General features: G+C 36.3%; 3 protein-coding genes across 3 annotated transcripts in view; 2 read left to right on the forward strand and 1 right to left on the reverse strand.

The window, feature by feature from the left end:
- LOC134839461 (uncharacterized) overlaps positions 1-26,231 on the forward strand; it is a 595,847-nt gene that overhangs the window by 234,752 nt on the left and 334,864 nt on the right. The window lies entirely within an intron of this gene.
- On the forward strand, positions 2,271-3,880 carry LOC134855206 (nmrA-like family domain-containing protein 1). Its single transcript, XM_063871658.1, has one exon. The coding sequence runs from the start codon at positions 2,658-2,660 to the stop codon at positions 3,687-3,689; it is 1,032 nt and encodes a 343-aa protein (XP_063727728.1). The 5' UTR covers positions 2,271-2,657; the 3' UTR covers positions 3,690-3,880.
- LOC134855211 (uncharacterized) lies at positions 15,039-23,853 on the reverse strand. The gene is made up of 6 exons (XM_063871672.1): positions 23,373-23,853; positions 22,897-23,056; positions 22,058-22,315; positions 21,005-21,267; positions 20,476-20,644; positions 15,039-15,589 (listed from the first exon to the last, which is right to left on the reverse strand). Exons 1-6 carry the CDS (start codon positions 23,553-23,555, stop codon positions 15,390-15,392), a joined length of 1,233 nt encoding a protein of 410 aa, XP_063727742.1. The 5' UTR covers positions 23,556-23,853; the 3' UTR covers positions 15,039-15,389.

Here is a 26,231-nt window from a genome sequence, read left to right on the forward strand (position 1 = left end):
ATTTAATTTTTTAATTTTTTTAATTTTTTTAAACTTTCTTCTGTCAAATCTATTATCTATTATATATTTAAATGCGGGCTTCACTTTCTCGCCATGTTTAAGTCTTTTCAACGTATTATTTTCGCATGTTTATTAAATGAATTTTTTCACGTTTAAGCTTTATCGTATATTGCAATGATTAAATTTTTTTTTCGATTTTCCAGTTTAAATTCAGTGTTTTTTTCATCAAGTTTGAAATTAGCAACCCAGTAGTAGGATATTGTCAGTTTTTCCACGTTTTGCGATTCTGGCCTCCATATATGAATAAACAAATCCTTTTAGTTTACGAGATAGGCAATTTTTAAATTCTAGAAAATTTAATTTTAATTAACTTCTCCTTTTTTGAAATTCTCACACTGTTGTTGGGTGCTGTCAGGGTACTCTCAGGGGTTGCGAATCTCGCCTTCAATTCTCACTTCTCAAATCCTTGTAGTTTTCGAAATATGACGCTTATGATTTTTTCAAAAAAATTTTCAGAAAACTTAGATTTAAAAAATTCCACAACGTTGAAGATCTCAATCCTATTTTTGGATATTGTGAGGGTTATCTCAGGGGTTGCGAATCTTGCCTTTCATTATGGCTGCTCAAATCTTTGTAGTTTTCGAGATATGACGTTTTTTTGAATCTAAAAAAATTCCACAAAACTTGAGATTATTATTTTTGTAGTGAGGCTCTTCCAGGGTGCTCTCAAGAGTTGCGATTTCCGCCTCCAAATAGGACTGCTCAAAATCTTGCAGTTTTCCAGATATGACGTTTTTTGTGATTTTTTCAAAAAAAATTTCATGAAAATTGAATAATTTTTTTTCTCAAAGTTTGAATTTCTTAACCTGTAGTTGGGGAGGAGGGGGGGAGGCTGTCAGAGTAATCTCAGGGGTTGCAAATTCGGCCTCCAAGTAAGAGTGCCCAAATCATTTTTGTTTAAGAGATACGACGATTTTTGTGATTTTTTTGGAATTTTCCAGAAAACTCAAATTACAAAATATTTCGTTAGTGAAATTCCCAACCCTGTAGTTGTGTACTTTCAAAGATTGCGAATAATGGCATCAAGAAAGACTGCTCAAATTTTGGTAGTTTTCGAAATGTGAATTTTTTCTGGTTTTCAAAAAAATACCTGTGTTAGAAAACTTAAGGTGAAGTTTCTCATAATTTGAATTTCCCAACATTGTAGTTGGGTACTGTAAGAGTACTCTCAGGAGTTGCAAATATTGCATCCAATTGCGACTGTTCAATTGCTTTTAATTTCCCAGATGTGACGTTTCTTAATTTTTTATAAACTTGGATATAAAAAAATGTCACAAATTTTTATGGTTTTCAAAATTTGAATAAAAAAATAAAATGAAAAATTTTACAAAATTTGAAGTTACTCTCAGGAGTTGCAAATCTTGCGTCCAAATGCGACTGCTAAATTACTTTCAGTTTCTCAGATGTAACGTTTTCAGTTCATTTTAAATTTTTCGAAGAACGTATACAAAACTTCATAAAATTTTATGGTTCTTCAAAATTTGTATAAAAAAATTGAATAAAAATTTTTTAATTACAAACCCTGTAATTGGGTGATGTCAGAGTACACTCAAAGATTAGTTTTTTTTCGAGTTGTTGAAAATTTGAAGCACCGGAGGTGCGGTTCACGCTAGTCAAACTTGAAATTCTCAACCTTATTGTGGGGTGCTGTCAGGGTCCACTCAAGGGTTGCAAAGCTGGCGTCTAAATATGACTGCTCAGATTTTTTTTGGTTTTGTTGATATGCCGTCTTTAATATTTTGATTTTCAAGAAAGCTAGATATAAAAAAATCTAACGGAACTTGTAAATCTCAACACTAGTGGTGTGCTCTCAGGGTCCACTCGGGTGGCAATTTTTCCCTCCAAAATGACTGTTTTAGGAAGCTCTTTTTTACATTCAACGATCTATTTGAAGCACAGGAGGTGCGAGTCGTGCGCTAGTCTTCTTGAATCATTTCGAGAGTAGATTTTTGTTCCTCATTAAAACTTCTCATTACTTTATTACGCTCGCCATTATTGAAAATCTATGGAATCTATACCAGTTGCAAATATACCAATAAACAAAATGGTCCCTTCTTAAAAACAAGTTTGTTATTATATTATGATAAGTTTTTGTCGTTGTAGTATTTTTTTTTGATACGCTGAATTAAGACCCGCTTGCCCTCTGAACCAATGCTAAACCAATTTCTTATCTTATGTAATCCTTCAATATAAGCTAAGTAGTCTTTATCATCATTAAGATCTATGCCAATCGAATATAAGCGTTGTTCTTCCTTCTGCAAATATCTGATGTTTCACAACGCTAGATTCGAGTAACAGAAACCGTGTACATCTAGATTTTTCAAATATTCAGCAGGCTGAGTGTTATCGTTAGAATTCAACAATAACTGCTTGCATCAATTTGTTGCCTATAAACCGAACTTCTCTTTTCTCTCAAGTTCATTTTAAATATTTAAAAGAAAAAGGGAGGCATCGCGGTTGTTGCGTTGTTTCTATTTTATTCAAAGATCGAGCATTGAAAAACAAACACCTTACGCCGTTGTGAGTTCTGACCCCCAGAGTGGCTCGGAACAGCAGTTAAAGAGAGAAAAGGAAAAGCTAGATAGTTTGAATCTTTCATGGTAGGATTTGTGCCAATGTCTGAGCAGAAGATTGTAGCTGTGATTGGTGCAACGGGTTATCAAGGAGGCGGACTTGTCCGAGCCATTCTCAACGATCCGGATGGGGGATTCGCTGTTAGAGCTATCACGTCAGACCCTTCCTCAGCTAAAGCTAAAGCTCTACTGGCTCAAGGATGTGAGGTTGTCCAAGGCAACTGGAACGATAAAGAAAGTTTGATGCATGCTTTCAAGGGAGCATTTGGAGTTTACTGCGTGACCAATTTCTACGAGACTTTTAGTCCAGAAGGAGAAATGAAACAAGCTAAAAACATGGCTGAAGCAGCCAAAGAGGCAAGTGTCCAGCACGTGATCTGGTCAACGCAGGAGGACACTCGACGTTGGATTCCGATTGACGATGATTCCATGCCAACGCTCATGGGAAACTACAAAGTGCCGCATTTTGACGCAAAGGGAGAATCAGACACCTTTTTCGAGGAGTTGAGGGTTCCCACAACATATTTTCTGACCCCTTTCTATTTTGAAAACATCGTCACATATAAGATGGGACCTCAAAGGACAGAGGAAGGATCGTTGGTGTTCAATTTGCCCTTAGGTGACAAGAAATTGCCTTCAATTGCTGCCGAAGACATAGGAAAGTCAGCTTACGGAATTTTCAAGCGAGGTCCCAAGCTTATTGGAAAGTACGTAGGCGTGGCGGCAGAACAACTTTCTGGTGCCGAAATGGCATCACAGATGTCTGAAGTTGTCGGTGAAACAGTTGTATACAAAGCAGTGCCCTATGATGTCTATCGTGGCTTTGGATCCAGCTTTGTTGCTCTGGGGAACACTTTTCAGTTCTTTCATGACTTCCAAGATTATTTCCTTGGGGCTCGCCCAGTCGAAAGCACTCGAGAATTGAACCCTCAGTTGACGTCTTTCAAAGACTGGCTCGCTGCCAATAAAAACCAGATCATATACAACCCAGCGAATGAAACATCTGTAGCTGAGGCTAGTTTTGCGGTACCGATGCAGTTTAATTCAACGCAGTAGACTTGACCAACACTAGAAAGCAAAATGTTTGGAAAAAATGCCGTTATAAAGGCGGGCTATTGTAATGACAGATTGTTAACTGGTCCTAGATTTAGCAATTATAAGAATCAAAGAGTAAGTGTAAAGCGAGTATCAGTTTGCAGGCCAATAGTTTGAATCAAACAAATTCAGAAGATCAAATTATCTTGTTTTTTTTTTCATGAGGAAGCCAGTACATTTATGGAACCGGTCTATGCTAAAAAGTTTTTACCTCAATTGATTTTGCAATGATGATTGTTTAACATACCGTACCATATTCAATTATCTTTTTGGCATTTCATCTTATCATAAAATGAAGCTAATATGCGCACTGGAAATTTCATAGATAATCTTCGATTATATTTCACTTTTAAAAATTCGTTGTCTGTATCAAAAAAATTAGAACGGATTACAAGTTTTCGGTAATTTTTGAGGTTACTATTTAAGATTACTTTTTTCGAAGCAATAAATTCCGTCTTTGATCGACTATATTTGTCAATTTTCATTGTATCATTTTTATTTTACTATCGTTAGTTGTGTACGCTAAAATCACTTGTTTTTTATTAGTAAAAATATAATTACACCAGCAATTTGTTCATTGTTCCAAAATCATGCGGAAGGTGAAAATTTTCATTGTATACTAAGGTAATTTAAGTTAATTCACAGAAATACGAATCAGCAATCATAATCCTTTCAAATTGAAACTTGAATTCCCGAGAAATAAAAAATTGAGAAATAAATCAAACAACAAGCAAATTAAATTACTATTACTTATTACATAAATTGCGATCAGTCGTATGTCACACCCCGACCTGTAATAGCTTGAACCGGAAACTGATTGCCCCGCAAGTTGAGAAATGCGTGGAAAAGCTGTGATTCTTATGATATTTTTTGTGAAAATGATTTGAGTTGTGACAATAAAGAAATTTGTTTCGGTTTTTATGCTAATCAATACGATTTTCTTTTTTTAAACTTTATGCTAGTCGAGTTTTATGCTAGTCGATACACGGCCCCTGATTATTCTCAGCTACAGTGCTGATTTAAATTAAGCGGACAAAACGCGTTAAACTTGAAATTTAAAACGCGTTTTCCTCAAATTGGGTTGAGTTTACCTGAAAACTTATGAAGACAAAACTTGCTTAAAGTTTTAGCAGAATTAAAATGGTGTAACTTGTTTTGGGAAATTCGGGTCCGAAATTTTACCCCAAAAATGGGTCATTTTGGCTTTTCTTAATTAATCAAAAATTACACCGAAAATACCCAGTCGATCTTAGACATAATTATATCAAAGTGAGCCCCTTACGTAGCCCAACAAACTTTATGCAAGGTATAATCTCCAAAATATTGTATAAGTTAATATATTTTTGTTTGATAGACAAAAAAGGTCGTTTTACTACATAAAATACGAACTTTTTATTTAAAAACAGTTTTTAAACAATATGAAACTTTTTTTTGGAGAAAATACTCTGCATAAAGTTTGTTGGGCTACGTAAGGGGCTCACTTTGATTTGATTATGTCTGCGATCGACTGGATATTTTCAGTGTAATTTTTGATTAACTAAGAAAAGCCAAAATGACCCATTTTTGGGTTAAATTTCGGACCCGAATTTCCCAAAATAAGTTACACCATTTTAATTCTGCTAAAAATTTAAGCAAGTTTTGTCTTCATAAGTTTTCAGGTAAACTCAACCCAATTTGAGGAAAATGCGTTATAAATTTCAAGTTTAACGCGTTTTGTCCGGTTAATTTAAATCAGCACTGTATATCGGTGGAATCCCTCATACGCGAAGGACCGAATGCGCGAAAATAAAAGTCAGTCAATCAGATTTCAGTAATCTAAAATTTGGAAGCACACAGTTCCAGGGACTGAATATTGATATTGGCCGAATATAAAAACTGCAGAAATATGGAAAATTTTCAAATTGTCACTGACCGCCGCCGAATTGGAACAAATTTCATATTTCAAGGGTTTCGTAATGAAATAAGCAAAATATTGCTTCATTTAATTCATTTTAATTAAATGGCAATTGCTTTTTTTTTAAAATTGACTTTCGGCTAATTTTGTTTTCGGGTCCTTCGATCACGAGTTTTTTTCGCCCATTCGGTCCTTCGCGCATGAGAATAGCCCCCAGCTATATCAGCCTATCTACACATTTGATATTCTTGCAATCATAGAGCAATGCTTATATCGCCAGAAAAGTTCTTCAGATAATCAACAATAGTGGCAAACATTAAGTTGAATCGGAGGAATCTGTGCAGCTTGTCTATCAAGACATTATACCTCAATTTGCGTTTTAAAAATTTCCCCCCTACACCTCTCTGTCGCTTTTAAGCCATAATTGCCCTTGATAAGGTGCCGGTTAACCAGCAGTATGATTTTCAAGGGTGTCAACTTGCCTAGCTACCCACCTTACAATCTATACTTTCGTTCCAATCAAGTCATTAGTCCAGGGCTACGCAATTTCTCACGAGCCAGCCATAGATATCACGGAACCCACAGAGCTAACGCAATGTGACGTCACCGAATCAGTTCAAACCACTCGCATCCTATTCGTTGCGAATAATTTAAATCAAGAGTCGAAACGAAGGCATTCGTCGTTAGGTTTTGTTCATGAATCATGGATGATAAACGATGGGTCTTGAGATAACCGATACGATTGTCCTTGAACTTACATAGAAAACAATCTAAAAAAACAATGGATTAATTGAATATCACTTGGTTATCTAAATATTAATATTTATGTACGGCTGTAATCTTTCAACATCGTAAGAGGGAGTGTTATTAGCACAAGTGAGAATTTCCATGGATAGGCATGTACTTAAAATTACATTAATAGCTTAGATTGTTCAGATCGTAATGTGACCTTCAATACGGATACTACGCCGTATGTCATTTCCCCCTTCTGACTTTTTTAACTTTCTTAAACCCATGTTTAAAACAAATAACACACAAAATCATTTCAAAAGTTTTGAGTTTTGTCTTAAGTTTTCGTGTCTTTTGTGCACTTGTTTAGGTTTCAGTATTGCTTATTGATTAATTTTATGTCTCTTAGGTGATCTTGTCGGGCTGAATGACAATGCTCCCGGTGATACTGGAATAAGCTTTGCTCGGTTTGACATCGCCGAAACTTCTGGTTGGGCCAGCTCACCTGATGGCTCTGGTAACTCTCCTGCCTCAACTGATTTTACAGCATGACGAAGTGGACTGCCAAAGAATCTTTTCTAACGTTTACCCCTGTTTGAAGCCCTCGTCGTACTTGTCCCTTCTGATATCGGCGTCTGCTCCGGTGTTTGGTTCGACTTCCCTTTTGTTTGGCTCGCAACTCTCCCCTGCCTTTGAACGCTTTTAGCGGGTATTGGCTCCTCATCCTGAATGTCTTCGTCACGCGCGGATATCTCTAATTCGTCGGTGTTAGACTGATCTGGTTTTAATAACTTCGGCTCTGAAAACTTGGCTAGTTTTGATAATTTCGGCTTTGAAGTCTCCGCCTTGCCTGACTTGTCGTCTTCCTGGTACGATATGGTTCAGTGCGTGTCTGTACAAAACAGTCCCATACAAAACAGTCCAATACAAAACAGTCCCAAAAATAGTCCAAAAAACAGTCCCATTGATCGAAGTGATATTTGCTCTAGAAGCTGATAAGTAAATTTATCTCATATTAAACACATTTTGATTCCAACTAATCCGGATAACAATAGGTAGTATAGTAGAGAAATTAGAACAACCTAGATAACAGCAGCGGCCACTCAATAAAAACAATAATATTCGAAACATTAAAGTTAACGCAATTTAAGAAAATGGACTCTTTTTTTAATCCAAGCAAAAAAAGACAGGTTGTTCAATCTGTTTCATTTGCAAACACTTGACAACACTCAATAGAAACGAAATTCACTATCTATCGATGGAAATCATACTTACAAACAAAAATTCTGAGTTACTGATTTTTGAAGGGTATGCTTATATTAAACACAGAACACTGGCAGACAACATGGTACAAAGGACGACTCCGTTGAGATCGTTAAAGATCACTGCCACTTCCCCGATCCAGCTGACATCGAAAAACGTAAGTTCAGATAAACACTTAAAGATCGAGCAGCAGTATCCGATGTAACACCGCGACAGACTATTTTCGCAGCCCAACGTGATGTGAACCGAGAAACAGCTGTTCATTTACCTAGTTAGTCTGCTAATCAGCAAGCTGTAAATAGAGTTCGACGCGAAAAAAGACCAAAGATGGCAGAGCCAACATCGCTGACTGGCTTTGAACTACCACTGGCTCTACAGAAAACCCACGATGGAGAGCAGTTCCTTCTTAACGTCACAAAACACGTCACAATTGATTTTGAAGTAGCTGTACGAAACTCAATAATAGCTACCCATCAGAGTGCTCAAATTCAGTTTTCATATGAGTCAAAGTGTCTGGCGACATGTTAAGTCGTCAGGCAATACTCACAATTACAACAGTGTTCTTAATTTTCGCGAACTTATTCGAATGCTTCTCGCAACAGCATTTCTGCCCGTAGTCCCCACAGCTTTCGAGCTTCTGCAAGGTATGGCATCTGAAGAAAGTCAACCGATTTTCAATTATTTCGAGGACACATATTTTGGTAGACTGACTTCTCAAGGACGACAGAAGCCCAGATTTGATATGGAGCAATAGAGTTGCCATCAAAGAGTAAAAAACGACCTTCCCCGCACCAACAACGCTGTAGAAGGTTGGAACAGCAATTTCGTGAAACTGGTCAATAGTAAGCATCCATCCTTCCCAAAACTGATCGAGAAGTTCCAGGACGAGCAAAAAAATGCGGAAATACTGTTGGAAACAATGTGCGCAGGACAAAAAGTAGCCAGACCCAAAAAAGCTGAATATCAAAAACTCGACAAAAATTTGATCACTATGATTAAGTCATGTCAACCCAACGTTATCTCCAGAGTTTGAGTCTAACGCTTTAACCACTATCCGTTGAGTGCTTTGATTTTCATCCGAATTATTGTTCCAACTTTGGCTCTTTGATCTTTAATTGCCCCTGTTTGAATTTTCAAAGCGTAGATCAATTCTGTCGGCGCCAAAAGATCAAGGCCAAGAAATTCAACTGGTTTTGGACTGTTTTGTATGGGACTGTTTTTAGAGCCTTTTTTGATGTTTCGGACTTTTTTTATGGGACTGTTTTGTATGGGACTGTTTTGTATATGCACCGGCTCAGTGGTTCCGCTGTTGAAATACTTCCCGAGCATTCTGGGGTTGACTGTTTCGCCGGCATTAATTCCTCAATCTCCTTCTCTGACGAATTTTCTGAAGATAGAGTTAGGTCAACAATCGGGTTCTGCCCACATATCGGACTGGGTGGAATCGTCTTTTATTTGCTTGCCTTATTTTTCGATGAACTCGGCCTCGACCAATATGCTTCTGCAATTTTTTGCGTTGGAACTGCCTTGTTTTTGTTGTATGCGCATGTCTTGTTTAGTTCTCACTCACTTCGATAATGTCTGAATGAAATTGTTTTTTTTGCCTTATGAAAATTGTTTTATTTTCTACATAAGGCTGCTTAAGGTTCTTAAGTTTGCTCAAATAGATTTTTTTCAGGTCACCTTTCTTGTTTAACAGAGTTAGCTGAATAATTTGATAGCTTGATTAAGGTTGAATTCTTTTTTAGCACATTTGGCGTTAAAAACTTGACACATGAGATCTTGATTTTCAACGAAAGAAATTTTTTAATATAAACGAAAGAAACTTGTAACACAACACTTCCGTGAACTTAATTTTTCATTTGCCATGACGCTTTCATGATGCTTTCAAATAGGCCTGCAAGTAGGTCTTAAATTAGTAAAAACTTTGTCCAAGTTGTGTTTTAGTTCAAAAAAAGCTTTATCTGTTTTTAAGTTTACTTCAATCATATTCGGTACAAAAAATAGTGTGTCAAAGTTTATTCAAACTCGGTGCCTACTTATATTGAGAAACTAATTCTATCAATAATCTTTAAAACGATGTTTGCCTGTTTTCAGATTATTGAGCTCAACGTTTTAGCTCAAAATAAAACATATTAGAAGTTTTCAATAAATTTTTCAAAACATACACGAGTTCTCGTAAATATTGATTCCATTGTCAGCGTTCACAAAAATAGAAACCAATACATCTCATGATTTTTGCTATACGTTAATAAAAACTCTTCGGTTTTCTTATATAAACCATTTTTTAGGGAACTCGTTTCAAATTTCTCATCTAAATCAAATTGACAAATCATCCTATGTTATTTCAAAAAAACCTAAATTAAATGATTCTTTTTGCGTTTTGTACACTTCCGCGGCTGATTGAGATTATTATGTGTTCATCTTGAAATTTTTCCCTATATCCACGCGGAAGACTTGGGAAAACCGGATCAACTCAGTTAGTTTTATCGGCTACTAACTGTGTAGAAATGTGTCTGAAAACACTTCTCCAAAGCTCATGAAGCGTAAGGCATGATATCTCATTAATCTCAATAAACGATGATAATCAGTGTGTTGAGCTAAACGCAGAAGAGCACATGTTCCGATTATTTCAAGCTCAACATTTCTCTTTTTTTTCAGTGTTTTGAAAAATTTCAGTAGTATTGGTTATGTAACGAATATTTGAAAGCGAAAACGATTCAATGTAACCAATTAAGATGCATAGACTTAAGTCTACCATCTAGTGTCAAAGAAATGCAACCGATGTGTAGAATTGTCTTGAATACCATTTTCACTGCTTTCCCTTTTTTCTAGGAAGTTGAGAAAATTTTATAGCTCGTGGCCATTACAAGGCCAAACTGTGCATTCTGTGCATTGTAAGCGGATTCCGCAACAGGCCCAAATCAGATTTGTCGCGGAATGCGCAACAAAGCTACATTTCTTTGATCTTCTTTGCTGTTTAGGATTCCACAAACAAATACCTAAAACACTGCACCGTTGAAAATTGCTCCAAAAATAGGCGAATTTGCGGAATCCACAACCGCATTTGCGGAATCCACAACCGCATTTGCGGAATCCAGCACAGCTTGTGGAATCCACAAACAAATAACGAGACATGTATTAAGTTGAATTGAGCTGTTGCGGAATCCACAACTGTAAGTTAAATCCGCAAATTGTAAGTGGAATCCGCAAACTGTGAGTGGAATCCGCGTTTTTTTTTGCAGATTCCGTTTACATATATGTATGTGTGGTAGATTTAAAACTATATCTCTTAATTAATATGTTTATCAGCTAAAAGTTGGAATGCCAAATATTTGATCTCAATTCTTATCAAACACCCAACTTCGATCTCAAATCCTGTCCAACATACCCGATTTCGATCTCAATTGCTGACAAACATACCTAAATTCGATCTCATCCCAATTCCTGTCAAACATACCCAGCTTCAATCTCACTTCCTACAAAGGTTAACTTCGATCTCAATTCCTGTCATCAGTCTCACTTCCTGTAAACTTATTCATCAGTTCATTTCAAGCCATTCAATTAAAAAAAGTTTTAATTTAGCCACTTTGAAATATTTTCAAAATGCGAAACCAGAACATAGTTTGATAAGGCAACATTTTCAGTACTATATATTCGTGTATGAACTTAAAATTTAATTATGCTGTAATTCAAGTTTTGGTGATTTTATCTAGTACTAATTTACTCAAATTAGTTAAATAGATCATTTACTCCCTGTGAACAAAATGATTTGAATTCACGCTCCCAAATACTGAATCTCAAATACAAAATCCCAAATACTGAATCTCAATTACTGAATCCCAAAGACTGATCTAATTCGGCCATATGTCTACCCAATAATGAATTAACCCAATTACCGAATTAACCCAATGAATTTATTCGGTGTTGTGTTTACAAAACTATGATCCCAAAAACTGCTTGCAAATACTGAAGTGTGACATCCATCGATTTAGTTAACCAATGTTTTAAGGTTTGGTCGTGGATTCCACTGACAATGGTTAAGTCCTTGCTTTTAAATTCCGCAAGTGCATATGCAAATTCAGTGATAAACAAATTTCTGAATTCCTCTACAGTTTGCGGATTCCGCTTACAAATTTTGCGGATTTCACTTACAGTTGCGGAATCCAGAACAACTAGCTATATTTGCTTGTTGCGGAATCCCCAGCAAATTAAATGTGCCCACAAAATTTACGTTACAAGTATATGTACGCGGAATCCACGTAAATCTTGTAAGTGGAATCCACTTACAGTTTGGAACGTGTTTAAATACTTGTTTTTGGAATCCAGGAACATACAGACACAAAATTGTGTGCCTATCCAACAGTTTGGCCTCGTAATGCCTTCGTCGTGTTCATTTTCATTTTTATATAACATATTGCGGTAATGGGATTAGTGTCCTAGGAAGAATTTGGTTGCGCACAAAATTTAAAAGCTAAAAATTTCTAAATAATAATTGGATTTCATTTTTTCAGCTTGTCGTTGAAAGTGCATGAACGATAAACTCAGGAAAAGAAATGGAATCAGAAATAAGAATAAATAAAGTATTGGATCAAAAATGCGCCAGGAACGTGATTTAACCAATCGAGCTATCTTGTCCTTCATGCGTTCACGGAATTCCAAAGGACATCAGCAAAAGGCTGCCACAGGATTTCAATCTTAAAGGCAATATCTGGGACAAATTGGGGCCAATCAAAGAAGACCTTATTTGTCACCTACCGCGCCGTAATTATACCAGTTTAAGGTTACGCTTGCCCAGCATAATCCTATGCAGCCATTTGTACGTCTTTGAAAATTTTCTTTTTGTTAAAAAGACTATTCACCGCGCAATTACGGGTAGCACAAAAAACAGAGCTCAAGAACTTGTAATTTTTTGTAACGGTTGCCAACAACCAGCAACTACCCTCTTCTCAGTTTACTCTCAAATTTTTTTTTTGAAGATCCCTGCTTGTATTTGATCCTCAACCCAGACCTTCCCCGAAAATCAACCCGACATTTTTTAATATTTAGGTGCTAAATTTGAATTTATCTTCTTTGACAGAGGAGACGCATCTTCTGACTCTCTTAATAAATTTGACAAACTAAGTTTTTTCACCTCTCAAATTTTCATTTTTTAAAACTACTGCAAACTAAAAGAGACGTGCAGGCATCTGCTGACACACATCGACGAAATTAATTCTCATCAAACCAACTGATATCTCCGCCTTTGAAGAATGCCTCCCGCGAGGCACCAGAAGAACTCTTTCCCTAATTAAGGTCCAGTTCTAGTCCCTTTCTAAACACGTACCTAAATAGTATAGAGTCAAACTTCGCTCCTAGCGGCTATTCTTTTAGTTCCGCGGTCCGCAATTTAAACCTTTTTTTTTGCTCTAAGGACATCACTACTTAAACACCAATAGACTTGTGGCTCTGATCGACTGAAGTTGCAAAGTTTCCAGGACTTCGTTTAAGCATGCTGGATGCCCCCTTTGGGTTTAGATGAACAGCTAAAAAAATTTTAGACACGGCGTTTAGTAAAAAGAAACAATTCACAGAATACTACCAAGTTTTAGGGTAAAGGAATGTAAGAGTATGCTGCTACTAAAAAAAGGACAGTGCTATGCAAGCAAAGTTCAGCTTCTATCTCATTTTCCTATTCAGAATTTTTTTATTAGTCATTGTAGGGGTCCTTCAGTAAAAGGGAAAGCGAGATTTATTTTTTCAATAAAGATGCAGTGTTTACTTTTCATTATTTAATTGAATTGAACTGAGAAACAATTTTGGTATCAATTAGTTCAAATTCTTGTCTTTTTTATGGTCGTTCCAAAAAAGTTGTCACATAGCTCGGAGCACTCATTGTACTCATATCATATACACCGACAAGTAAAGTTATGCAGTCGTATGAGTATGTTCCTAGGAAGAGCTGCGTAACTCACGCACACAACACACACACAAAAACTTACTTCTTTTATTTTACGTATAAATTTGAAAAATAAATACAAAAGCCCAGGAAGCATCTTTTTATATATATGTATATGTGTTTACTTATAGATGCGTTCTAAGAAGTGAATACTCCCTAAAAACTTCTTTATGAGGAATGGTCAATATTAAAAGAAGCGATAAAATATCAAATGTTTTATGGGCACGGATCAAGGATTTTCTCGAGGGGTGGATTTTTCCGGCCATTGATTTTTGGTAAACTAAATTGATTATTCGACCCTTTGAACCAATACATAAGATTTTTGGCCTAAAAATCTAATTATAGAGAAAAAAGTCAAAAATGTCAGGACTGTTTGACCACAAATGGTTTTAAAAAAGTATTAAAGGGACCGCATAGGAAAAATTGCCAAAATGCTGAGTTTTTAACATGGCATTAGCCATACCCTGGGGCGGATATAAGATTTTCTCGAGGGTGGGGCAGATTTGCAAAATTTTTCGACAATTTTTTCGACCTTTTTTAGGATCGACCAATTTGATTTGTCGATCACTCCCAAGCACTAAAAAGTCCCTGTTTTGGCCAAATTTTCTGTCCGCAGGCAAAATTTTGAAATAACATGCCAAAAAGGAGTTGGCGTCAAAGGCGAGTTGGCGTCAAATTATTATATGTTGGCGTCAAAGGCGCCTTCAAAAAAATTTTAGGTTCCGTCACCAAAAATGGATATCACAAAATAGTACAAAGGAGGACCCTTTGGGTCGGCAGGGGGCGGAATCCCTGAGAGAGAGAGGGGCGACCACCCTTCCCCCTTATATCCACCCCCGGCCATACCCCCCCCCGGCAACCCCTTCTCCTTGGATTACCCATTTGCTTGCTCTAAAAATGACTCGAAATGCTTGAAAAGCTTTCCAATGATCTTTCATTTTCCCCTCCCCCTGAATCCGCTACTGGATTGAAGTGTAATTTAAGAGAAAATTGTTTGATTGTAAAAGATTTTCTTCCATTTTATAGTATTTTTTGAAGTTGTGCAAAAGATATTAAAAAAACTTCGTTACTTAATGGAAACAATGTATACCTAAATTTCTCCTGTCTTTAGCTCTTTGGACTACAGTGCTGTTTTAAATTATCCAGGCAAAACGCATTAATCTTGAAAATTGAAGCGCATTTTCACATATTGGTTTGAGCTTAGATTTAAAACTTTGTAGACAAAGCTTCAAATTTCTTTTGAACTAATACGTTGCAAATTGTTTTTACAAAATTTGGTCCCAAAATTTTAACGCAAAATGGATCACTTTCGGATTTTGTTGTTAAGAAAAAAATACGCTAAAATTACTTTTCATCACTCAATCACTGATGTAACTATATCAAAGTGAGCCTCTTACCTTGCCCAATAATCTGTAGGGAGGCTATGCACTCCAGAACTTTCTATAAATTAATTTACTTTTGTTTGATAGAAATAAAGTGTCTTTTTTAGTTTATTAAGTTCAAATTTTTATAGAAAAAGTTTTTAAACGCTTCGCTTTGCGCAAGTTTTTAGGGTTTGTTGGGCTACCTGAGAGGCTCGTTTTCATGCGATTATGTCAGTAATTGAGCAAAAAATTTTGATTGCACCGTAAAACAAATTGCACCGTATCAATTCTGCTAAAGTTCTAAATAAGTTTTGTCTTCATAGCTTTTGACCTAAACTCAACTCAATTTCGAATAAAGGAGTTTTTTTCAATTTTAATGCATTTTGTACGGATAATTTAAATCAGCACTGTACTGTTTGCTCTAATAACAGTCGGTGATATTTGTTCAGAAAAACAAGTTATCCTAATTAACTTCATGGCTCCTTTTTCATTTCAGTTTCTTTGTCTCTGCTCTTAGGATTGTCGCTTTCCCTCCTCGGAAACACTTCCACTTCTAACTCGGTTGGTCTCTTGTACTTGGTCCGAATGTATCTCGCTTTCTGTGCCTCCTGCCACGCAGAGTCCTTCCATGCTTTCATCAAATCCCTCATTCGCCTCTCCTTTCGCTTGTGATCTACAAAAAGACAGTTTTTACTTTTTCCGAACAGGCCGCCTTTTTAAAACTGTGTGGGGTAAATTATTTGAAAGAAGGATTCGCTCAACTTTTCCTTTGCGTTTGCGCTAGGCAAGCAATAATTTTTCCGGCATTATTAAAATGAAATAGAACGGAGTTTTTTAAGCTTTCTCTCGTGTCGAACATATGAATTCAACGGCTTTTAATAGTCTTTTTGATTATGAACGAAAGCGTTATGGTGTTTATTTTACTAGCAGATTTTTTCAAAACTCATTCAACGCCTTATTTGTAATTGTTTCTACCGAGCCAGATTTTTGTTTCTAGTTGGCTCAGCAAAATTAACAAGATAGGAGTGAGTTTTAGTGTTTTAAATAATCCTCAGTCTGCCGTGCTTTGTACTCTTGGATTTGTTCGGCCAGCCATTTTTGCTTCTCGTAGATACGCGAACCTGAAAATGTTGCGACCACGTGAAAAAAGCAATGGTCGACTATATAAAAACAAGAGTAATCGGGTGCTGTGCAAGTAGCAGAGAACGTTCCTTTCACGGAAATCAATTGAAAAAACTTAACAAAAAACAACACTCAGATTTTTCTGAAACACTCATTGCTACTTCAGCACGCTTTACTATGTATCAGTACCCTACACAAGTTTTAAAACTACATTGATTGGGATTGATTTAAGTGGCTTTATAAAGCATCGCTCACTCACCTCCCTCTACGGGAATGCTCGGAACCAGTAGAGGATTTAGAGGGGGGCAGGGGGCGCGGACGCCCCCCTCCAGGGATTCGACCCCTGCCGACCCAAAGGGTCCCCCCTTTGTACTATTTTGAGATATCCACTTTTGGCTGATTGATCTTAAAATTTTTCTAAAAGCGCCTTTTGGAACCTGATCTAAACTACATTTTATAATTGGATAAATTAGATATTTTACCACTGTAAAATATTTAATATTAACCAATCATATTCCATCTAACTAACAACCCACTTATTTGTAAGTGCTGAAATTACTTGTAATTTCAGCACCAGAGAGATTTGAATATAACTTAGAAATTAGTTGCCTCTCCAAGAGAACTTCAGCTGCCGCAGTAAACCAGTATACTCTAGATCTATTGAGCCTAGCAGAGGCTAGTTAAACACCCTGAGACTAGTAGATATAAGAGTAAGATTAGGATCGGTATTAGACTAAGAAGTTGCACGAATCTATCCGGCCGAAAATAAGACAGCGTGACGAGCAGACGGTGTACCCTATCCGAAATTACTCTATAACTTAGAGATCCATCTTAACTCATCTGGTGCGACCATAAGTCTCGAATAAGACCTTAATAGCTTAGAACTAACCAAAAATAGATTAGAAATTAGACAAAACATTTTCAAAATGTTACACGATAGTAACTTAATTGAAATGTCTCTACGACTCAATAGATCAGAGCCGATATTCCGCACAATACTAGAACTACCTGGTATTGGAAAAAGACCTCGGACAAGAGACGATATACGACTACATAGAAACTTACCAATTAGTTTCATGGTTGTAAGGCAAAAGCCAACACAAACTTTTATATTTAGAATCTTATTAGCAATGAATTTAGATTTTCATTTACAAACATAATATTTTGAAGTAAATCTTCATGATCATTTCAGGCGCTAAACAACATTATTAAAATACAATAACGATTGATAAAAAGATCTCAGATCGTTTTCTCAATTTCTGCAGTATTATATAAAACATATTTGAAAAATATTTATTGAAAATAAAAATAAAAATTAGTAACATGACAATAAATTGTTAGTAATCATAAATCATCCTGTTGTTCCAGCTCCATCACCTAAACAGCAATCATAAGCTCACTAATATCATTGAAAAACTAACTCTTTTTTAAAATAAATTTAAACCATTTTAAACTTAAATTTACTTAATTTTAAACCAGATCATCAAGGCTTATCCTTGGATCTTTATAAATTTTCTATCTCACTAAATTTAAAATCCGATCATCAAGGCCTATCCTTGGATTAAAAAGAACAATTTTGTTCTCCCCCACCCACTTAGCAAGTGTCTAACGACCTCAAACGTCGATTCACTATCCAACCTTTCCAAAAGACCCAGGACTAAAAGAAATTTTAAAAAAAAACTAACCATTCAAATTAAGTTAAACAGTGAAGAACTTCGGTTATTCATCCTTCACTTGAACCCTCCTCTTAACAGACCCAGGATAGATCTTAGTCTTAGTAAGTTTAAAATAGTTTCTAACGAACTACTTGCGTTCTAATTATACCTGAACCTTGTGGATCGATTGACTATTCTCCAACCCTTGAACACAATCACTACCCCTAAGTAAGATTAAGTAAGTTAACACCTTAACTTAGACTAGCCACGAGAAAGTAAAAAATCATTCTTCGGAATTGATATACTTTTCTCTTCAACCCTGAACAAAAGACCCAGGTTAAGCTAACCAAAAAATCGTAAGAGCTAACAGTCTAGGAAAATAAAAATCACTAATAACTTCTTGCATCCCTCATCTTAAACCTTATGTCATTCAAAACTTTAGGAAATAAACAAACAATCATTTTACACAATTGTGAAATAAATAACCAAAAATACGATCTTGTAATCACTCCACATACACAAACAGTTGGATACATTCGAACAAAACGACAAACAATAAAAAAAGGAAAATTGGAAACAAACAAAGACAAATCACACGAAAAAGATTTTCAAAAAATAGAAAAGCACTTTCTGAATCAGAAGTCAATAGTTCGGATGAACTATACAAATGAAAAGAATCAAAAGATAAAAACTGTCCCATCCATGATCAATTATTTTTTTCCGACTCAGAAACAACTTCAAATTCATCAAAAAGAGGAAAAAGAAATATAAAAAAGCAATATAAACACAAACCAGTACACCTGTATAATTGGAATCAACAAATTAGACACATTGATAGTTATATATTAACAGTCATTAAACGAAAAAAATGAGCCACACTCAAAGTGACGAAAGTCCAGACGAAGAAGCAGTTTTTCCCTTTCTTATCGATTCACTCGATGATAGAGGACAAACACGGTTTTGTAAGAACTTACTCGTAAATTTGTTTGAACCAGGAATCAGTCCATGCAAAGCAGAATTTCCAGATGTAAAAATCAAAAGACAAAACATTGAACATTATTTGAAAGACATATGTAATCTAACACAGCAATACGAAATCTACACCATAGAATTCAGCTCACCAAGTACAGCCCATCGTAAATATGTAATTCAAACAGACGATATTGAATTAGAATTTTCAAAAGTATTGATAGAATATATCAAAAGCATACAATATCATAATTCACAAAGAGCAAACTCCATATTCACTAGCGAAGTTTTTGCAATAATATATAGTTATATATTTTTATTGGAAAAAACAGAAATTCAAAATATATCACCAACAGAAACATCCAAACATACAAAAGTACGAAATGAAATTACAGTATTTTCAACATTTTTACTTATAATTTGCAAAAATTTCACTAAAGAAGATGTTTCGCAAAACAGTAAACTTGATTTACAAAAGATTTTAGCATGGTTTCTAAAAGATTATTTCACCCACAATTTAGATTTAATTTCACAAGCAAGAAAAAATTTCAGACCCCAAAATACCAATGACGACACTGTCCTTTCAGAACAATCAGATTACGTTTGGGACCCTGACTGGTCTCATCCAGCATTTCTAAATATTCCACAAGATATCTCGAGTCAAGCAATAAGTACAATATCTTTCCACAGAGATTATGTAAGAGTAATACCATTAACGATTGACGCAACACCACTAAATTATAATACATTTTTACCTGATACACGAAACAACAGCTTAAAATCAACAGTTATACATAATGAAAATCTCAATGGAACAAGAAATCTTACACAGCAAGATATTCAAACACCATCACACTTCATATATGAAGAAATCGTCCAAACAACAGCAACAACTACACAACAAAGTATTTCACCAATACATCCCAATCTGACAACACCAAGAAATACAAATACATTACTAACACAAGTAACATTACAATCAACCGTTCAACCTTTGGTTGCTCCAAAATATTCACATATGGACTATTCAACTTATAGACCAATGACAATACCGTCAAAAACACAAAAACCGTTCACAAGAAACACTTTTGCAGAACACAATTATAATTATGCTCATCAACCAAAAACAAATCAACCTCCCCGAAAAAAAACACAAAATTTAAATCACGTATGTTCACATTATTGGAATCTCCCAAAAACATCAACCACTTCAGTAAACTTTCCAGATAATCCACAACCTACACAGGATCACAGTGAAAATTACCCATTTTTTCAACAGAATAAAAATAAACAACATACACCATATAATACAATTTATTTATCATCTGAGGAAGATGATTATCACCAACCAGATATTTTTGCACCATATACTAAAGAATATCGCACACAGGGACCGCGACAATCTCAACCATCTCAAAATATGAAAATTTACCCACAAAACCCAACAGATATACAAAACCCACAACAAATGCATATACAAAACCCATTTAATACACAGCCTTTTCAACCAATATAACCACAAAACCCAATGTTAATGCATTCTTATCAACCAACTCAAATGCAAAATAAAATACCGCTTCCATATTACCTTCAGCAACATGAAATAACAAAAAATCAACTTTTAAAAATCAACTTTCAAATTATTTCTACTATAACAGATTTTTGTTTCTAGTTGGCTCAGCAAAACTAACAAGATAAGAGTGAGCCTTAGTGTTCTAATTAACTGTCACCCCCCCCCACCCCTGTCTACAACTTCGCAACTTTAATCTGCTTTAAAACTCGAAAAGATGGTGAAACAGAGAGTGAGCCGTGCCTTCGAATGCGACTGTGACACTGTTCTGGAACAGGGAACTCCCTTTGCGCTGACTGCTACGACGAAGTCCTCCACCCCGAGCCCTGGTATCTCCCGAATCGGCTCTGGCCGTGTTGAGGAAGGAACTGCGTCGACTGTTTCCTCTGCTATTTGCACGAGTGCTACGGACCTAGTAGACAAAATAACACTTGGAACATCCATTGAAGCTCTACATTTTTCTTCTCTCAGAAGCATGCGTCAGTTTTATAATACTTATGCACCAACTGCAGGAGTGGATTTAGGGAGGGGGTATCGGAAGTTTTCACATATCCGACGTTTCAATCACGCTCCCCCTGGGGTAATAATTAACGACATCAAACTTCGATCGACCAGCATTGATCTTTTTGCGTAATCATTTTGATGACCAGCATAATCATTTTAGGGGAGAAGCGAGCCCTGGCTTCTAACTGACTTTTCTTCAGTGTGCTTCATCACCTCTTATCTCAAAACTTTTAGCTCAACTTCTATTATGGATATTAGCGATTCTTACATCCACATCACTGATGTTCATGTCATGACTGTGGTCCACATTGTGTATGTACTTATTCGTGACCAACAGAGACCTCTGCATCATGGACCAGAGAGAAGTGCCCTCAGCTCCCCCTCTCCCGTCCCCGTTCAGTCTCAGTTGTCTCCTCTCTTTTCGAAGTGCCTCTTCTTTATCTTTCTTCTTTTTCTCGTCCTCAGTCTGCCGTGCCTCGTACTCTTGGATTTGTTCTGCCAGCCATTTTTGCTTCTCGTAGATACGCGAACCTGAAAATGTCGCGACCACGTGAAAAAAGCAATGGTCGACTATATGAAAACAAGAGTAATCGGGTGCTATGCAAGTAGCAGAGAACGTTCCTTTCACAGAAATCAATTGAAAAAACTTAACAAAAAACAACACTCTCATTGCTTAACACTCATTGCTACCTCAGTACGCATTACTATGTATCAGTACCCTGCACACGTTTCAAAACTACATTGATTGGGATTGATTTAAGTGGCTTTATAAGGCATCGCTCACTCACCTCCCTCTACGGGAATGCTCGGAACCAGTAGAGGATTTAGAGGGGGGCAGGGGGCGCGGACGTCCCCCTCCAGGGATTGGACCCCCTGCCGACCCAAAGGGTCCCCCTTTGTACTATTTTTGAGAGATATCCATTTTTGGCTGATTGATCCTAAACTTTTTCTAAAAGCGCCTTTGGCGCCAATCTATACTAATTTTGATGGGGGAGCGAGCGCCGAAAAAACGCAATTTTTTGGTCGAAATTTGCCAAAAAGTACCTAAACACGCCTTTTTTTGGCCTTATTTCAAATTAGGGTCCTTATAGTAGTTAGGGAGAGCTCAGAAAATCAATTTGTTTGACCTAAAAAAAAGGTCGACAAAATTTTTTTTTGAAAACCCGCCCCCCCCCCCCCCCCTCGAGAAAGTCCTAGATACGCGCCTGCTCGGAACATCAAAAAAAGTAAGGGATTATGATATCTTATCTCCAATTTGTTCATAGGTCAAATCAATTCATTGGACTGATTATCCAAAAACATTTGATTGTGATTAACTAGCCTGGACCGCATGTAGGGGGCCTCCCATCGTCTTCTCGTCTTGTCATCTGTGAGCTCATCATTCTCCCAGAAGCCGCACTCTGGATCCGTCTCCATGCAGCCCCGTCCGGAGAAATATCATAGGCCAGATCTCTCAAGGTCCTCTCTAGTTTGGACTTGTTGTTTCCTCCCAGTATGGACGAAGGGGGGTTGCGCCACTTGCGCACATAGGATTGAAGATCCTTGTATATTGCACTGCACTCTTCGCTCATCAGAGGAGCTACAATGAATTCAACTAAATTGTTCAACTTCATGCTGCTTCAGACAATAAGCTTAGTTCTCAATAAGGAAAAAGACCGAATCGAAGTTTATGGGTTCCTCTAGTATTTCTTGCAAGGTTTCTTCGAATCATAACTAGTCGCCGTAGTATTTCCTTTTTTAGAGCTCTCGAAAGTCCCAAAAAACCGTATCTGAGTATAAAAAATTAGACAGTTTCCACAAAATCCTAACAAGGTTTTGACCCAAAAGTTGAGTAGTTTTTCCTAACTCTGTTTGCCCTCATTTGCTAAAAAACGGTGCCAAAGGTCTCTTTTTAGATTTTTTGAATTCGTATTTAAAAAAATTGAATACAAACATTACGAGGCCAAACTGTGCACTGGATAGGAGCACAATTTTGTGTCTGTATGTTCCTGGATTCCAGAGACAAGTCTTTAAACATGTTAAAATTTTGTCGGAACGATCAAAGGAAAGTAAAGAACAAAAGAAGAACAAAGGGAGTGTCCTTGTTGCGGAATCAGCTTACAATGCACAAAATGCACAGTTTGGCCTCGTAATGAAACTGCAGGCTGTTCGTGTTCTTACTTTTGGGTATCTGTAGTGAAACGGCAGAATGTCGTCTGGAGGACCTGGCTCTGGGGGCCATAATAGTAGATTTCCGGCCACTTCGAGTAGAGGCTGCAAACTCCGACAGGAAGTCTTCCTCTGTCATCCGGAACTCATCCGGAACCTCCACCTTCTCTGGCTATCATAAAAAAGAGAGACTTTACATAGGTTTCTGTCTCTTCTCGGTTGTTTACCTCAAAATTATCAAATCCGAAGTCTGAATAGAGTCAAAGTTTTAACCGAAAAATCTATAAAAGTAATAGTATAGCTGAAAGGATACACGAAATTTTTAATTTTTTTGAAAACTCAGCTCTCGCGTTGCTTATCTCATCACCATTTTTTATCAAGAATAAACATATTCAATTATAGATGGACCTTATTTAAGGTACTAATAAGGGAAACTGTATATAATTCATATTTGACATTGAATTGTTACAACTTGCAGCTCATTTCACCTTTCGGAACTGCCTGCGCTTCTCTTCAATCATCCGTCTCGCATGATTCTCCTTTCTGTAGAAAGCACTCCTTTGTCGCTCCAGATTCCTGTCCAGAACTATGTGGCTCCTCACGATCATCCGGTCTTTGGTCTGATCTCTGAAGCCCAGTTCGAGCACCTCACACCCTGAGGCATACGACATATTGGGTAAGAATATGTCTGAACTTTTTGATCAACTTTAGATGCTTAAAAATGAAGCAGGAAGAAAAAACCGATCAGAATTTTTGTTAGAAGTTCTGGAAATACTGAATAATTAGAAAGAAAAAGTTAAGTAACTGCATTAGAATAACAAATTTAAGTAATTGGTCACAGGCTGACCAAAACTCAGTTTCGACTCAGATTTTCAATCATCTGAATTATTCTGAAGAGTAAACCAAACAGTCAGTATATAAATTGAAGCCATAAAACTGTATTAGCACCATTTCGTGAACTTTTCTGGCTTTTAATTCTGATTTTCAGACGCCAATTTAGTTATCTGTATTTAGTGATCTGTATTAGTTTGATGACTCTTTATATTTATGATAAGAAAAACACGAAGACTTTAATGACCGAAAAAGCATGCTATCGGCAAAGTTATATAGCAGTCACATTTTTCTTGGATCTTAATTTTTTTCTGGCCAGCACATTAAATACAGATTTTAAATAAGTAGATTGTTTTATTGACCTTGTTTACTTTAAATTAATCCGAATCGGTCCAATGCACTCACAATTTTCAATCAAAATCCGTACTCAAAAATAGCCCTTAATTCAAGCAGAAACCGAAATCTATTCTTTTCCACAATCGAAACATTGTCGAACCCAAATCTGAAACATAATCGAACATAAACTCAAAGCAGTCGAAACCGAAATGAAAACAGTCGAACACAATATTTTAACACATGAGCGAAGCTGAGCTTCGAACCACTTGCGATACAAAAATGAATAACAATGATTAAAATCAAATCACAAGAAAAATCTGTAACTGAAAAAACCTTCGAAAACTATTTGTGTCAAAAATTTATAAAAACGGAAAAAAAGCCCAAAAGGTCCCGAAAAAAATACTTGCACCATAAAAAATTTTACAAGGAGCTTTCGAAAATCTAGAAAAAAAACCGAATGTTCAAAAAAGTTTTCGAAAAAAAAGTCCCGACTGGAATTGAACTGCCGGGATTTGTCGTCAAGTATGGGTTTTACAGTAACTCAGAAAAAAGCTGAACCTTCAAAAAGTCGGGCTCAGGAACTCAAAAAATAAACAGACAGACCATAGTCTGAAAAAACACGTAAACTCAAAATTACTTCAAATAATAAGGTTCCTTCCGGATTCGATAGACAGCCCTTTGCCGTCTCAAGCAGAAGTGTTACCTCTACGCCAGATGCGCTGGAACGATTGCTTGAATTTGAATTTATAATAAGGAAAACATATGAAGGAGTCCAGACTCCAGGAGATGAGTCCTGAGAACAAAGATATTTACGGGAAAAAGTCTAACACCCGATTGCAATACTCTTGCTTATCGCAAGGGTAAATATATCGAATAGTCGAGCTCAAATCAACACAAGGAACAAGTCGTTCTTAAAAGTGGAAACTCGGGAAAAAAACCCCAAACATAGTGGAACAAAGTGTCGAAAAAACCATAAAAAAATAATTTGAAACTTCAATTTAAATCCAAACCATGTCAAAATCGAAGATGAAGCATCTTGAATTTTAAATTTAATAACATTGATTTGTGATGTCTCCAAATTTTTCTGCAATTTTTTCAGTTTGGCCTAAACGAGGCTCCCTTGAACTGAAAACAATCAAAAATTTGTTCTTTTTTTAACGAAACGTTCGAAAAAAGCTCTCCGATTCGACGGCAGTTAAAAACTATTTTTTTTGGTCTGGTCGTTCAAAAAAATATCAGCTTAGATAAAAAACCCGCCATAGCAATTTTTATTCAATTAAAGTTTTGAGAAGTCACCAAAAAGTCACTTTTTTGACTGGAATATAGTCCAGAACATTTTTTTCTGTCCGGCCATTCGAAATTAAGTGAGTTCGGGCCAAATTGGCGAGAACATACTAATAGTTTTTGAACAAATTAGTCAAGTAAATCAGCGCAGTTCAAACAAAAACATGAAGCTTTTGTAGTCACTAGAAAAATTGCCAGCTTGAGTCGCATAGGTACAAACGTTCCAATTTTAGAACAAGTTGATCCAACCATAGAAAATTTTTTTGTGGTCGTTCAAAAACAGCGAGTTTTTGCCAAGATGTAAAAACATAGCCATTTTAACTAACAAGATCAGAACTTAGCCGTTTCTGCTTTAGCTCTGGACCAATTAATCAACGCAGAACTAGTTTTTGCTGACTCGGTTGAAACCTAGCAAAGTGTTTGCAGTCTAGTCGGTCGAAACCTTAATTGGTGTTGTGAGACAACATCGTTTTAGGTTCTGTTTTAATCGAATTGTTCAGGTCGAAGTCAGTTTTGCGCAAGTTTTTTTTTGCTCAACTTGCCAAAAATATCTAAACTTCGATCGACTCGAACCAGTTTGGCCACATGAAACTAGTTAATCAAACTAATTTTGCGTTGATTAATTGGTCCAAACTGATGAAATAAAAAAGCATCAACTATTGAAATTTATTAAAAAGTAAATGTCAATCCGCATGGTATTATAATTCTAACGCAGCCTACTGATTCAAAAAGGCCACCAAAAATCATTTGTGACTTAAGTCGGAAAAATTTGCCTTGCACTATCACAGTACGCTCCACTCGTGTAAACAACTCACCCCAAACTCGCTACGTTTGAACTGACTAAAACAAAACTAAAAACGTATTTTGTGTCGTTGCGATTCTTTTTACCAAATAGA

This window comes from Symsagittifera roscoffensis, chromosome 1 (assembly GCF_963678635.1).
Source record: "Symsagittifera roscoffensis chromosome 1, txSymRosc1.1, whole genome shotgun sequence".
Lineage (NCBI taxonomy): Eukaryota > Metazoa > Xenacoelomorpha > Acoela > Convolutidae > Symsagittifera > Symsagittifera roscoffensis.